The 16,049-nt window shown below is 46.0% G+C and overlaps 1 protein-coding gene across 8 annotated transcripts in view; it reads right to left on the minus strand.

Annotated features, from left to right (window-relative positions):
* PAX5 (paired box 5) overlaps positions 1-16,049 on the minus strand; it is a 195,609-nt gene that overhangs the window by 113,546 nt on the left and 66,014 nt on the right. Inside the window, exon 7 of one of the 8 annotated variants that reach the window (XM_025432593.3) lies at positions 15,516-15,959. The exons of the other annotated variants lie outside the window; for them this stretch is intronic. Coding sequence (XP_025288378.1) covers positions 15,885-15,959 — 75 coding nt within the window. The 3' untranslated portion in view covers positions 15,516-15,884. Of the gene's footprint in view, positions 1-15,515; positions 15,960-16,049 lie in introns of those variants that run through there. 8 annotated transcript variants of the gene reach the window in all.

Genomic DNA, 16,049 nt, shown 5'->3' on the forward strand with positions numbered 1-16,049 from the left:
CATCCTGAGGGCTTAATAAATATTAGCTCTTAGACCTAGTCCCTTTCCCAACCTGGTCACCCCACTGGCCATGCTCCAGTTGGTTGCTATCCTTCTTAAGGTAAGGTACTCCTGGGACACCTGGGTGGCTCAGCAGTTGAGCATCTGTCTTCACACCCAAGGCGTGATCCTGGAGTCCTGGGATTGAATGCCACATCGGGCTCCCTGCATGGAGCCTGCTCCTCTCTCTGCCTATGTCTCTGTCTCTCTCTGTGTGTCTCTCATGAATAAATAAATAAAATCTTAAAAAAAAAAAAAAAAGGTAAGGTACTTCCCTGGAGCTCTCCACCACAGGTGTGGTCTGACTAACACAAGGCAAGCTGACCCAAGTCTGTGTTCACTGGCAGCCACATGACTGAAATCCCAGACAACTAAAACCCCTAGATCTTTCTCACCAGTGCTTTTGTTGATCTTCATGTCCTCTTGCTTCAATTTCCTGAAATATTACTCATATAACTATGGGGTTATTGTTTATAAAACCATTGATCCCGGGACGCCTGGGTGGCTCAGTGGTTGAGTGCCTGCCTTCGGCCCGGGGCGTGATCCTGGAGACCCAGGATCGAGTCCCACGTTGGGCTTCCTGCATGGAGCCTGCTTCTCCCTCTGCCTGTGCCTCTGCCTCTCTCTCTCCGTCTCTCATGATTAAATAAATGAAATTTAAAAAACAAACAAACAAACAACAACAACAAAAACATTGATCCTTTCCTATACCGAGGCCTATCCACTCGGTATAGCTGTAACTATTCATCTGCTATTTTTAGAACATCAAGTCTAGAAATTCTTCTTTCATTAGTGTTGGCTCTCTATAGAGACACAGATTAGGCAAGGGGTAGGAAAAGAGTCAATTTTTTAAGTATGATTGTGTATTGTTTGAATTGTTTGCAACAAGTATGTGCTACTTCCACTTTGCCTTATTGGAATCTGCTGCTCTTTTTGTAACTGCTTAATGGAATGCTTAGCTCATTTGTTTTATCTTCTTTTTAAAATCAATTCCATTTAAAGCTATGCATTTCCTCTAAGTACCATGTTAGCTTCATTGCACAACGTTTGATATGCAACCTTGTTGTTTTTTGGGAGGGTGGGGTTTTTTGGTTATTCTGTTCTAGTATTTCATAATTTCTGTTAGGATTCCTTTTTCAACCCATGGAGTTTTTTAGAAAAGTTGATTTTTTTTTTTTAACTTTCAAACATACAGAAGACTGGAGGCCATAATTTGCTTTGGACTATTGATTTTCAATGTTAGCACAATCTGATCAAAGTACATGGTCTACGATGTGAATTTTTGATATTGTTGAGATTTGCTTTCACAACTAGCACGTACTCAATCTCTGTAATTGTTCATTCCACGTGTGTTTGAAAACTATGTATGGATGCTAATTATTGGGCTTTTATATGTCTATTTGATCAAGTATATTAATTATGTTGTACAGAGCTTATAAATACCCCTGCCAATTTTTTGTCAACTTGACCTATCAAAAACAAACAAACAAAAAACTTGACCTATCCACTAGTAAGAGGGGCATGTTAAGGCCCCCAAAATATGTTACAAGATTTTTTAAATGGGCTCATTGGCATTTTTTGCTTTAAAATTTTTGAGACTCTCTTGCTAAATACATAGTTTTGGGATTGCTGTATCTTCCTATAAATGATTCTTGATCCTCTTTGTCTTTGCATATCCTTTGGATCGGAAAGTTGATTTCATATGAGAGTAATAATACTCTATCACATTTGATTTGGTTAATATTTGCCCAGTCTATATTTTCCTATCTCCTTACTTGTAACCATTGAGTACCATTTTGTTATAGGTTAATTCCTAATTCCTATAAAGAGTGTATATCTAGGTTTTGGTTATTTTTCATACCTTCTGTATTATCTGACAAATTCTATTTATATTTATTGAGACTACTCAAATATTTGTATTTATTTCTACTATCTACCATCTGATTTTGTATTTTTAAAAAATTTTTATTTATTTATTCATGAGAGACCCAGAGAGAGAGGCAGAGACACAGGCAGAGGGAGAAGCAGGCTCCATGCTGTGAGCCTGATGTGGAACTTAATCCCAGGAACCCAGGATCATGACTTGAGCCAAAGGCAGACACTCAACCACTGAGCCCAGGTGTCCCATGATTTTGTATTTTTAATTTAAAATTAAATTAAATTAAATTCTTTCTTCTTTTCTCCTATCTTTTACTGGATTCACTGGGTATTCTATACTTTTTTTTTTTTTTTTTTGCCTCAGCTGGTTTGGAAGTTATACATTCCATTACCATGATTTTAGTGATTAACTTGATTTGCTCATCTCCATCCTTGACAGAACCAAATCTAAAGTTTGTGAATACATCTATCCTCCTCCTAATACAAGGATTTTAGAATTTTTAATCCAGAGCAGCCCACTCCAACATTACATATTATTATTGTACTTTTTTCTATTGGTTTTTAAACCCACCAAAATTAGTCATTATTTCTGCCATCATCTACAGTTCTTTAGACTGTCTTTTGTTTATCAGTATCTTTGGTTACTATTGCTCCTTAAATCCCATCCCTTCCTTCTGTGCTTCATGTTCTTCTTGTAGGCAATGTATAGTTTGGTCTTTTGTGTTTTTCAATTCACTCTGACGATCTCTGTCTTTTAAGGGGTATATTTAGACCATTTACATATAAATGTTTGTAATTGTTTTCTATTCATTGAACTTGTTCTTTGTTTCATTCCTCACCCTTTTTCTTCTTTCTCTGGGTTTAATTAAATATATTATAGGATTCCATTTTATCTGCTTCACGTTACTGAAATGTACACTTAAATATGTTTAAAGAGAGTAATTTTTACATTACATTTTTTTACCACAATTAAGAAAAATTTTAAAGCTAAAAAAAGTTTTAGTGGCTGTCCTACGAATTTTCAATATACATATATAACTAATCTAAGTTCACCTTCAGTTAACACAATACCTCTTCAATTGTAGTACAGGTATCTTCTAACAGAGTAGTGTCCTCCCAATCCCCCCTTCCTGCCCCTTGTGACATTGCTGTCATTCATTTCACTTATCCGTATGTCATAATCACCCCACACATTGTTATTATTATTACTTCAAACAGTTACCTTTTAGGTCAATGAAGAATAAGAAAAATCAAAGAATTTATTTTATTTTCACTTATTCCTTCATTTATTCCTTCTCAAAGAATTTATTTTATTTTCATTTATTCCTTCTCTGACTCCCCTCCTTGCTTTTTGTTTGATCTGAGTTTCTGACCTATATTATTTTTCTTCTTCCTGAAGAACTTTTTTTCCTTGCACAATAGGTCTGCTGGTCATAAATTCACTCTTTTTTTTTTTTTTAAGATTTTTTATTTATTTATTCATAGAGACAGAGAGAGAGAGGCAGAGACACAGGCAGAGGGAGAAGCAGGCATCATACAGAGAGCCTGACATGGGACTCGATCCAGGGTCTCCAAGATCACGCCCTGGGCTGCAGGCGGCGCTAAACCACTGCGCCAGCGGGGCTGCCCTCACTCTGTTTTGTGAGAAAGTATTTTTCCTTCACTTTGGTTGTTATTGCTAAGTAGGCTCCACACACAGCAGAGAGCCCAATGCAGGGCTTGAATTCAATAACCCTGAGATTAAGACCTGAGCTGAAATCAAGACCTGAGTTGGATGCTTAACCAATGAACCACCCAGGTGCCCCTTTCTCCTTCACTTTTGGAGGATAATTTCCCAAGATGTAGAATTCTAGGTTAGTGGGTTTTTTCTTTCAAAGCTTTATTTTTTTTAAATTTTTTTTAAGTTTATTTATTTATGATAGGCACACAGTGAGAGAGAGAGAGGCAGAGACACAGGCAGAGGGAGAAGCAGGCTCCATGCACCGGGAGCCCAACGTGGGACTCGATCCCGGGTCTCCAGGATCGCGCCCTGGGCCAAAGGCAGGCGCCAAACCGCTGCGCCACCCAGGGATCCCTCTTTCAAAGCTTTAAATATTTCATTCCACTCTCTTCTTGTTTGCATGGTTTCTGACATGAAATCCACTGTAATTTTTATTCCTGTTCTTCTAGAAGTAGTTTTTCCCTCTGGCTTTCTTTAAGATTTTTCTCTTTGTCCTTAGTCTTCTGATTTTTGAACATGGTGTGTGTAGGTGTAGATATTGAAGTATCTTGATATTCTCTGAGTTGGGAAGTTCTCAGCCATTACCACTTCAAATACTACACTTCTTTGTTCTCTCTCTCCTTCTGGTATTCCAATTATACATGTGTTACTCCTCTTAAAATTATTTCACAATTCTTGGATGTTTTGTTTTGGTGGTTTTGTCTTTGTTTTTGTGTTTTTTGTTTTTTTTTTTTCTCTTTGCATCTCAGTTTGGGAAGGTTCTGCTGACATCTTCAAGCTCACTGATTCTCTACTTGGCTGTTCAATCCACTGAGGAACCCATCAAAGGCATTCTTTCTTTCTGTTATTGTGCTTTTGATTTCCAGCATTTCTCTTTGATTCTTTCTTAGAGTTTCCATATCTCTGCTTACATTACCCACCTGTCCTTTTGTGCTGCCTACTTTTCTAGTAGGGCCCATAACATATCATACTTATTTTAAATTCCCTATATAATAAACCTAAAATCTGTGTCATATCTGAATCTGTTTCTGATGCTTACTTTGTCTCTTCAGACTTTTTTTCTTGCCTAACTTTTTGCTGAAAGCTGGACATAATGCATTGGGTAATAGAAACTGAGGTAAACAGACCTTGAGTAGAGGTTTTATATTAATCTGGAAGATCTCAGCTATAACTCTGTATGCTCCTATTTCTGCAGTTTCAGTAGCTGTTTGCCCTCAACCTCAGGTCTCTGGTGGGTCAAGAGAAGTTGTTGATTTCACTTTGCTCAGCTTTATTTGTTGTTGCAAATATGGGAATAATGACTTCCAAGCTCTTCATAGGCCAGAGTTAAAACTGCAGGTCTCTCATATCCTTTTTCCTGAGGTATATCCTTTAGCAGTTCAGCAGAAGTCTGTGAGTGGTAAATCTTCTGTGTATTTGTCTGAAAATGTCTTTATTTGCCTTCACTATTAAATGAGCATTTATCTGAGTACAGATCAATTGTTATTATCTCTTAACACAGATATCTTCTATCTTCTGACTCCTACTGATGCTAGATAAAAAGTGTTCTGTTGATCTAAAAGTTATACTTTCTCTATGGTTGCTTTTATAACGTTCTCTTTGGCTCTGATGTTCTTCGATTTCACTACAGCTTTGCCTAGATGTATATTTATTTTTATTTAACTTGTTTGGGATTTAGTATGTTTCTTCAATCTAATGACATTTGTCTTGCAATAGTTCTATTCTATACGTTCTTTAGCCATTATTTCTTCAAATATAGCATTGCCTCTATTTTTCCTATTTATTTTTCCAGAGAAACATTAAGATATGTGTTGGAACTTCTCATGAAACTCTGCTTTATCTGTGACCTTCTCTTTCTTACTTTTTTTCAAGACATTTATTTGAGAGAGAGAGAGTGTATGGTAGGGAGGGGTAGAAGGAGAGAGAGAGACAGAATCTCAAGCAGACTCTGTGCTGAGCATGAGGCCTGACATGGGGCTCTATCCCATATCCTAAGATCATGACCTGAGCCAAAATCAAGAGTCAGATGCTTAACCAACTGAGCCACCCAGGCACTCCATGTAACCCTTTCTATACTGCATTCCCTGCAATTTCCTCAGCTCTGTCTTCCAAATCACTAATTTTCTACTCAGCTGTGTCTTATCTGTTATTTAAACAATGCATTCAAATTTTAATTTTGATGACTAATAAAATTTTTATTTCCAGAAAATATCTTTGGTTCTTTTTCTTATCTGCATATTCCTTTATCATGGTGTTTTATCCTTTTGCAGTCCCTTTTTCATCTCTGTAGTCATTTTATAGTTTCCTTCAGATTGTCTGTTATTTTAGGTTCTTGCAGTACTAATTCTTCTGGTTATGTCTCCACTTCCTCCTCATTTCCATGTGATTTGTGACTTTTTAAAATTGTAACTCATCTTCAGTAGTTACGGTTTGCTCTACAGGCATGTTGTACAGACTGGTTTGTGGAAGGATCCAGATGAGGGTTTTTCAGGTGCTTCTGTTAGGCAACTCAAGGATTTCATTGATAGGAGCCCAGTTTTTATATTAACTTCTCTTCTTGAGTTTCTTGGAAATAATATAAAGTGAGATACCACATTAATATGTGGCACAGGCTTGGGATTTTAACCTCCCATGGGAAACTTCTGCTCTACTCTAAGTCTCGTGGAGAATCAAGGTTTCTACTGCTTTTGTCAGCCTGAAGGTGAAATATGCATACTGCTCATTTCATGGAAAGTGCCATTCTTCTGGGTTTCAAGTTTTTTTGCAGTAGTTTTCAGTTCTAACTCCCATATCACACAAGTCTAAGGCCAGATCTTCAGTCACAGCATCAACACCTGTTCACCACAAACTATGTCCAGGACTGGTAAGAAGCCAGGGCCCTGGGACATTAGCTCATGCACTTAAAGTTCTGGCTCTGAGCTCCTTCCTAATTTCCAGCTCCCAAGGATTTCCCTATCTTTAATTCAACCTCAGATATATATCAAAAGTATTTTGTTATTATATTTGATTCCGTATTTCTATTGTTTGAGAAGAAAGAGGTGCCTGTAATACCTGAGACCTTGTTATCAGAACCAGAAATCTATGTTCTTTTTTTTCTTGTAATTTACGAAACAATAAAGTTTTATTTCCTTAAGAGCTTTGTAAATAACCAATCCTTAAGCCAAACTTGCAGAGTACTCTCAACACAAACAAACTATAGGAGTGGAATATTCTGTTGTCTTTTTTTTTTTCTTAATTGCAAATATTGCTTAGCCTTGGGTAGGGGAAATATCTCTACCTCAAAGTCAGTTTTCACACAGTACCTTTGGCTGCATCTTTTGCTGTTACTTTATGCCACACGGCACAGCACAGGTGGTCAATGTCACTGACATGGCAAATCTGTAAAAATTTCTTGGATGAATGAATGAATAAATGAATGAAAGAATATCCTGGCAAGGTACAGGCAGCTCTTTGACAATTTGCTTGTAATCTTTAAACTCCACATACACAGAATTTGCCTGTCATCTCAAAGAGTGGAACAGACAGGAAGAGAAACTAAACAAGTCGAAATAAAAATAAGAGATGGATTTCCAATTTGTTTTATTTCTCAACACAGAATGTTAGAGCTGGAATGGGTCTCAAGGATGACCCAGTCTAATCCCCCAGAGAGAAGCGACCAGCCCAAGCAGCATTACACAAGCCCAGGGGCCTGTCCCAAGCTTTTATACTATGGCAACTTGCTCACTGTTCCCTCAATATTGCAAAATAAGCACAATGGCTTTTCTTGGGAAGTCACCCTTCTGCTTGACCCACAGGAAGATAAAGAATACTTAGAATATTCTATTGTTTAGGAAATATTTTAAAAGCTGTTCAGGAAGAAATGAGCATCTTAGGCAAGACTCTATGGAATAGAGTAAGTGAAAAAATAGAGGCCTCAGCATCCCTGTAGTTTCACCCCTGGGTCACTTTGAGATGATGACAGCAGGAGGATAAGGGAATATGGCTGGTCCAGAGGCACCCAGCTCCTCTGGAGACCTAGTGAGCAAGAACTCCAGCATAGTCCTTGCTGTTATCTCATTCCAGAGGCAGGATGACATCCAAGTTAAATCTTGCTTGCATTTCTGTTCAGGAAGACGTTTCTTCCCCATTTCCTTATGCTGGGAAGAACTGGGGAGAGAATTCCTGTCCTTCTATTTGATGTGACTACCCTCTCCACTCTTATGGCTCTTTCCATGGGAAGAGTCACTCATCAGACTGGTCAAAGGCCAGAGCATTCACTGGGTCACCTCCACTGTGCCTTAGGGTCAGAAGTCTTCCTCTGGGGGCTCCTGGGTGGTGCAGCTGTTAAACATCTGACTCATGGTTTCTGCTCAGGTCACGATCTCAGGGTTGTGAGATCAAGCCCCACGCCGGGCTCCACACTCAGCCTGAAGTCTGCTTCAGATTCTCTCTCCTTCTCCCTCTACCCGTCCCACTCATGCTCGTGCTCGCTCTCTCTCTCTCTCTCTCTCTTGCTCTAAGTAATAAATAAACCTTAAAAAAAAAAAGTCTTCCTGTGGCATCAGGATTCCAGGTGCAACCAGGTCAGAGAGTGCCTGCTTCCCGTAGGAAGGCCCAACTGTGCCTCTCAATTCCATCCTGTCCATCTGCAACTGTGGGGAAGCCGTCTGCTTCTTTAATCTCTAAAACACAACTCTTTCCTCCTTTGACATCTCCACGTCCCCGCACACCAAGTCATCAGAGAAGTCAAATGCAAAACTACTAACTCCTCTTCCTCATCTAGAGTTGAGTTGATGATGAGGTATGTTCTTATAGACCAAACCTTCCAGGTAGGACATTTCCCTTAAGGTACCCTGTGGTGGCAGGAAGTCACAAAAGCCCCAGGATCGTGGCACATCTTCCACACATCATACTGGAAAATCTAGGAATGGTGCCCCAGAATGTCTGGGATTTTTCTTAGTTTAACTTGGGCTACTAGAACGGCCACCTCCTCAAGCGCTGTAGTCCCAATGGGCCTGCCCCTATAGATCTGTACTGCTTAGTGTATGGTCATCACGCTCACCCATAACACAGAGCCCTGTGAAACCTGCTATGGCTCTTCTGTGTGAGTTGCTGAGGACAGAGCCACAGCCTCCACAGGGCCACCCACTGAAAGCCCAAGTGACAATTTCCTTTCCAATCTGTCAGAAAAAGCATGGCCTCCTTTGGGGAATTATCCTATTTTCCCCCTGGTGGACAATGAGAAGCACACAGCTGACTGCATCCCACTTTGCTTTGACCATCAGAAAGCTCAGAGTCAAATCTGAGTACAACTCTAGTAATCTGGGGGTCTGGCTGCAGATCTGGGGGGCTTGAGAGTAGGCAGGAAGACACAGGGAGGCAGAGAGGAGAGGAGAGAAGCAGTGCATCACAGGGCCACAATCCCTGCTCTGGATTCCAGCCTGGAGAGCAGGCCAACCCCCGACAGGGCTGACAACTGTCTCCAGGGGTACAGTGACCTCCAGGAGTACAGAGACATGGTCTGTACCTTGGTAACAGCCTCCTGGTCCCCCAACCCTCCAAGTCTCCTCATAGCAGCAGAATAATCTAATCTGTACCAGATTGGAGCCTGATAGTCCCTGGTTTACAGTCTTACAGAGGCTTCTCCTTGCTCTCAAGACGAAATCCAAGACCCCGGCCCTAGTCCACATCTGTCCCCACCACACCAGCCCCTGCACCACATGCCGCATTCTGCTGTCCACGCTTACCAGCCCCACGCAGCATCTTTTGGTTACTGGACCAAAGTCTTTCTAGCCTCAAGCCTTTGGCTAGGCTGTTCCCTCTGCATGAAATGCTATTCTCACCACATTTCCCTTTCTTGAGCTCAAAAGTGTATCCTCAGAGAGACATGCTCCGACCCCTCCATCCAGATGAGGCCTCACTCTTTTACTCTTTGGTCTTCCTCTTCAGAGCACCCATCACATTCTGTGATACTTGGTAATGACACACTATTTTTACTGGTGTAGTAATTTTGTCGACATGTGTCTCCTTTGCTGTAGGGTGAATTCTAGGGAGCGTGTTTGTTGCTGCGGCATCCCAGCACTTAGCACAGCACCTGGCACAGGGGCAGTGCTCAATAAGCACATGCTGAGTGAAACCAATCAATCCATCAGGAAGTGTGTGCACATGCAGAGGAAAGGGCGCAGACTCCAGAGGACTCTCCACACCCGCAAAAGGCAGGGAGCAGAGAATGTGGCTGAGCCACATTATCAGAGCATATTACTTAGCCCCCTGTGCCTCGGTTTCCTTATCTACCACATGCAGATCATGCTGCAGGCAATCTCTATTTCACAGAACCATTTTGAGTTACAGTCCTAGGTAGGGGGTAGTGGAATCTCTCATTGAGAGATTCCTTTATCTTAAGTTGGCCAGCCCCCTGCAAGCTGTGGCATGTGTTAGCAGGACGTGGGTCTGTTTAATCCTCCTCCCTGAGGGGCCTGGCCCTGAGTTCCTAGGCAGAGGATGACTGGTGCCATGTGTGGGCAGCAGGGCTGATGGCAGCCACCACCACCCAGACTTCTGGTGCTGGCTTCTTCACCAGCAGCCCCCACCTTGTTCTGTGCATAAGAGGAGCTGGGGTCATCACCAGCCTCCTGAGACACTGCAGCCTCCAGCCTCTTACATTAAGGGCCACAGCCCCTGGGACCCAGGCTGGCCCACCCTGCTGAGGATCCCTGGGGACAAATTTCCCTTGAGTGTCCCTTCCACCCCGTAGCATTAAAGGTCTCCTTTGGTTGTCTCCCCATTCCTTCCCCTCTTCCCACCAGACCTCTCTTGCTCTTCTTACCCTAGGATTATTCATTCAGGTTGGAAGAGCCTTGACCTTTAGCTAATCGAGTCCTCAGTGGATTCTTAAACTTCTAATACAGCATGTATGAACAAGGATAGACTCTACTTACATGCCTCTGGTAACAGGAAGCTCACTATTTCACAAGGAGGCCCACTCAGCTGGTTAGAAAGCTTGGGCTACTAGCAAGTTCTCTTAGCCTGCCTCCTTCCCTGCTCATGTCTTCCCTTCTTCACACCAAATAGCCCTGATTTCTCCATGTATCCTATGTAGGAAAGAATTTTCAATCATTTCTTCTAAAAACACTCTCCACTTTATCTGCAGAGGAAGAGCCTGGCCCTGAGCACAGCCTCGTGAGTGGAGGATCAGGGTGAGTGGAGCAGAACCAGGTCACAGTAGAACGGCACAGTCACTGCCGTGAGACTGCTGCTCATACTTCTAGAAACCACACCGGTTCCTGTGGCAGCCCCAGCACTTTCTAACTTATGCCTGGCTCCCAGGATGAGTACATCAAACCACCAGGTGCATTCCCAGGAAACTGGTCACCTGTAAGAATCAGTAGGTGGCCTGATTGTGCTGTAACTGGGACAGCCCCAGTGACCACTGGAGCCAAGGATCTGGCTTCCAATCTCGGCCCTGCATTCACTGCAAACCTGTGGCTGAGTCACTGCTCACCTCCCTGCACAATGGGGAAAATGGTGCTGTTGTGACTTCATAATGCGAGGGTGCAAGGAACGTGCTCCTCAGAAGAGAGCCAGGCACATGGTAAACACCAAATACGCAGTCACTACAACAATCACTGCAGTAATGACTAGAACCTGATGCTTTCATGAGCTCACACAAGAAGCAAGTCTGTGTGGACTGAAGTGGGTCGGTGAAGGCCTCCCGGGGCAGGCAGGAATCCTGGTGGGCTCTGGACAGGGTAGATTTAGAAACCGACTGAAGGAAGATTCTATGCAGAGAAAGAGTGAGCAGGAGCTTGGAGTTAGAGCAACAATGTTAAGAAAATACTAATAATTGTTGTACTTGCCATCCTGCTGTTCACCCGCTCGTCCACATGCATACACATGCACGTGCGCACACACACACACAAGCCCATGGTCTGTGGCCCCCTCAAACAGAGGGGGAGCCCAGCCCCTGAGGGGCAGTGAGAGGTCAGGCCTGGCCAACAGCCAGAGCATCCTGTGGGCAAGAGGGACGTGGGGTGGTGGTAAAGGTCATGATGGGAATGCAGGGCTGGGCTGAGGTCTCAGTGGGGGAAACCAGAAGGGACTTTTTAGTGAGGATGGGCTTCGGGGAGAGAGATCCAACAGTATAACAGAGACAGGGCAAAAGGCAGGCATTCCCATGAAGGTTGCTTCCAGGTGAGCAGAATAGCCCAGGCCAGACACAGGGCTCTCTGGGACACGCTGCCCCCAAAGCAAAGTCAGATACCCACAGCTCCACATTCCTCTGCGGTTTGGCTCACCTCTCACCCCTCCAGCCCCACTGTCCCTGACAGCCCTTCACTCGTCCTACCTTCCAGCCAACTTGGACTGGCTCACATGTCCCTGCCACACTTGCATTCCTTCAAACCTTTGCCCACATTCTTCCTTCCACCTAGAATGCCCCCTCCCACAAGCTCTACCATCTTCACAGATCTGGATTCTGTCCATATCTCAAGATGCAAAACTCATGGCCCCTCCTCCAGGAAGCCTTCCCCCTTCCTCATCTGGCACACTTGCCTCCCTCCTCTTCCTACCCCACCCCCTTCTAGTGGGCCCCGATCCACTAGAGAGGAAAATGAGCTCCTTGAAGAAAGGAAGCATGCCCAGCACCTCATTTTTTCCCCACAATCCCAGCTCTTTTTCTGGCTCAGGTAGGTGTTCAGACCATCCCTGATGACTAAGCTCAATTATGCTCAAAAACACAGACCAACCCCTTTCCAGGAGTAGGACACACACAGGAACAGGCAATGCCTGGCCCAGGCCCACCGGGCTGGAGAGATGCCACCATTCAGAGGGCAAAGCAGCAGAGGCAAGCGGGAGGCATTTCTGGTGGCTTTCTCTTTCAGACAAGGGACAAGCCTTCTCCCGGTTTAACCCCTCATGACCTTTGAACTTCCCGGGAGGTCAGTAGCACATCCCCTTCCCCAGCTGTCTTTCTGTCTCCGGCCCGATGGGAGGGAGGGCGCTGGGCCGGTTCCATTTTGCGCCCGTATTGATCTGTTGGCAGCAATGGGCTGGATAATTAGCCAGGAATTAGGGTTTCTATTACAGCCAGGAGGCTGCTCCAGCTGATTTATCACCTGAATAATTTACTGTGATTGAAAGGAAATTAAAATGAACTCCATTTGACAACTGTGAGCTTTTATGGGCTTTAGTGAAGGCTCAAAAGCCAGATTAATAGCCTGGTGTTGGTTAATAGTCTGCCGAGAGTAAATACGGCAGGCTGTGCTCGCCTGGGCCTTCCTGCCGCCGGAGGGACGGAGGGACGGGCTCCCGCGAGCAGCACCGGGCCACAGCGTCACAGCGAGTTTTGCTGAAACAGATTCCACGGTTCGCAACACGCACCCTACCCTACCAGCACTTGTTTCCTTTCTTGTCTTTTTTCCCCCCTCTTTCTCCTTCAGGGTGATTTTTAGGCTTTCCACGTGTAGGGAAAACAGAATTGCTTTTTCAATAACCACTTTGAAAAGGAACTGTTTCATTGCTCCAGGAGTGTGGATGCGTGACACCCGGGGCCAAGGGTGTCCTCGGTTTCCTTGGAAAAGCGAGGAGCCTGACCTACCCACGCAGGGCAGATGTTGGTGGGAAGAGCGGCAAGGTGGGGGGTAGGCGTGACTGGCAGGACCCCAGCCTGGTCTCGAAGGGGAATGTTCCTCCCACGAGTGGCTGGGCCGGGCACTTTAGGAGGATGTGACCACCCAAGCCCAAGGCAAGACTCTGAGGATTCTGGAATAACACACTCCGGCTGCAGGAGGCCAGTTCTGAGAACCGGCCAGTTGGAAAATGCTCCTGGAATCTTTCGGGAACAAGGAGGCCCAGGCGACCATCTAGCACAAGATGATGAGGACAAAAGACCCTGAAGTCAAACTCCAGCTCTGCGGCCTCCACAAGTCCTGGAAGCTCCCTGGGCTGAAAATGGGGTGAACCGTCTGGGGGAAGGAATGTTCCAGTCTGTGAAATGGGGCTCACCGATCTTACCCACGCTGGTTAGTGGGCCTTTAGACGAGGAGCCAGAGGAGAGGATGGAGGTGAAAGCCCTCTGGAAACAGTCCTGGGCCGTGCAGAGGGGGAAGACCACTGTCGGGGAGCTGCTGCCGCGCTATCGTGGTCGTCGGCAAAGTCCCAATTACTGCCGCCACAGGCGTGGAAACTGAGTCATCCGCCCAACAGGGCAGAGCCGGGGTTCGGGGTCCGAGTCAAACTCCCTCAACCCCGAGGCCAGTGAAAGCTCTTTCTTCCCCGCAGGCTGTTCGCTGAAAGCGACAGCAGGACCCCACGGAGGCCCGGGTCTGCTCACAGAGGAGAGGACACCCCGGGCCCCGCCGCGCGTGGGCTCCGGGGCTCACAGGCCAGGCGGGCGGCGGCCTGAGGGGCTCAAGGAGCCCGTGCCCTTGGCGTGCAGCCTGCCCGGGCGGTGGCCCCCGGCTGCGGCCGTCAGCGCCAGTGACTGGGAACCGGAGCGAGGGTGCGTCATTCATAGTCCACTGCCCGCGTGGGAGCCCGGCGGCCCGCGGCCTCACCTTCCATCTCTCCTCATTAGGGCGCATCACGGGGAGGTGAAGCAGATTAACCAGAGAGCACGGAGTCAGTCATTACCGGGCCTCGGAGCCCCCGCGCAGGCCCGCGGCGCGCCCGCCTTCTGAAGGACACCGCGGCCCTCCCGGCGTAGGCAAGTCCGGCCCCACCTCTACGGGAGCCTACCAGACCTGTCCCCCAGGCTGCACCTCTATAACATCCCCCCCATGCTGCCAACTGAGGGGACCCCCGCCCCATTCATCAGGGCCCACAGAACCTTCTCCCTTGCCTTGCAGGTTCTAATCCACGTCCTACTGCTCCTGAGAGACTGGGCAGACGGAGCCGGTGCCTGCCTCATCCCTCCTCTCCCTGGGTGCCTGGCGCTGGGCCAGCCTCATAGCCCGCGTGCAAGAAACAGGTTGGATGAATGAGCAGCGAATGTCTGAGCAAGTGAGTAAATACACAGATGGACTCCTCCCAGTGAAGCGCTATGGTCTCTGCCCAGATTTCCTGGGCATTCCAAGTTAAATGAAATACGATACAGCCCCGAGTATCACGTGAAACACAGAGGGGAACACGGTCTCTAACACTGAATGTCTGCATTAAGTGAACAGGAGCTTAATACAGGCACTGGAGGCTTCATGTGGCGGAGGCCAGGAATGCAGAGGCCCGAGCCCTCACTCTTGACCAATCACTTGCTGGGTGACCTCGGACAAATCCTCTCCCCTTGTGGGGCTCTACAACATGAGGGGTTGGAAGCTTGCCTCTGCAGTCTCTGCTAGCTCTAAAGACACGTGACCTGGTCAATGGTCAGAAGGTACATTTTCTCCCTGATTCTGGAGGAAAAGGTAGGCCTTATCCAAGGAAGTTTCCTTTTCTTTCTCTTCCTGTGTCAGATGGAATGTGGCTTCAGCCATCTCTCAGAAGGGCTGTAAGCAGTGGGAGAGGCTGTTTGTGATGGAAACAGACTTCCTGAAAACTCAAGATCTTGAGCGTGTGAGATCCACTCAGTCCAGCACATAGTACCACCTCATTCCCAGAGATTTCACTTGTAGAAGAAAGACCAAAGCCTTAGAGTCTACAAGGCCTGGCCTATCTCCCCAATATCACTGTGCCCCCTCCCCTCGCCCCTGTGCCCTGATGCTCAGCCACACTGGCTCTCTTGGCTCCCTTTCCATTCCTCACTCTTGCCGTGCCCTCTCTTACCTCAAGGCCCTTGCACCTGCTATTCCCTGTGCCAGGCACATTCCCCCCACCCCTAGTCCCTTCTCCTGGTTCTGCCCTATACCTCAGGGCTCAGCATAAATGCAGTTCCCTCTGGAGGCCACAGTGGCTCAGCCTCTACATTATTCTTTCAGAGACCCTCAGACATCCCTGCCTCAGCACCTAGCACATGTGTAATCCCTGACCTTTTGGGTTATTCTTAATTATGTGGCTCATTCACATTCCTGTAGGCTCCCTGAGGGCAGGTGCAAGCCTGTCTTGTTCACTGAAGCACCTAGTACCTGGCTTCATACTTTGCACATAGGTGATACTCCTCAGTGTTTGTTAAGTGAATACACAACTTGCTGTGTGTGTGGTTTTAGGCAAGCCTTTCTGGGCTTCGCTTTCTTCATCTGAAAACACAGTGGCTAGATGGTCCATGAAAGCCCTCATGGGAACTGCTCAGATGGCCAGACTGTCATAGGATGGTGGCCCTTGAGGCTTTGTTCACTCCTCACTACTCAACATCCCCTCTGGCATCTTTCCTCTCCGTGGGAGCCTGTGCAGCCAGCCTACCTGGTTCTGAACAGCTCTATGGGAAAAAGACAGAAGTGCCATCTAGTTAGCAAGTAGAGGAAGCTCAGCGAGGCCAGTCCTCACACCAGTACCAGTAGCTACCTCT

This window comes from Canis lupus, chromosome 11, assembly GCF_003254725.2.
Source record: "Canis lupus dingo isolate Sandy chromosome 11, ASM325472v2, whole genome shotgun sequence".
Lineage (NCBI taxonomy): Eukaryota > Metazoa > Chordata > Mammalia > Carnivora > Canidae > Canis > Canis lupus.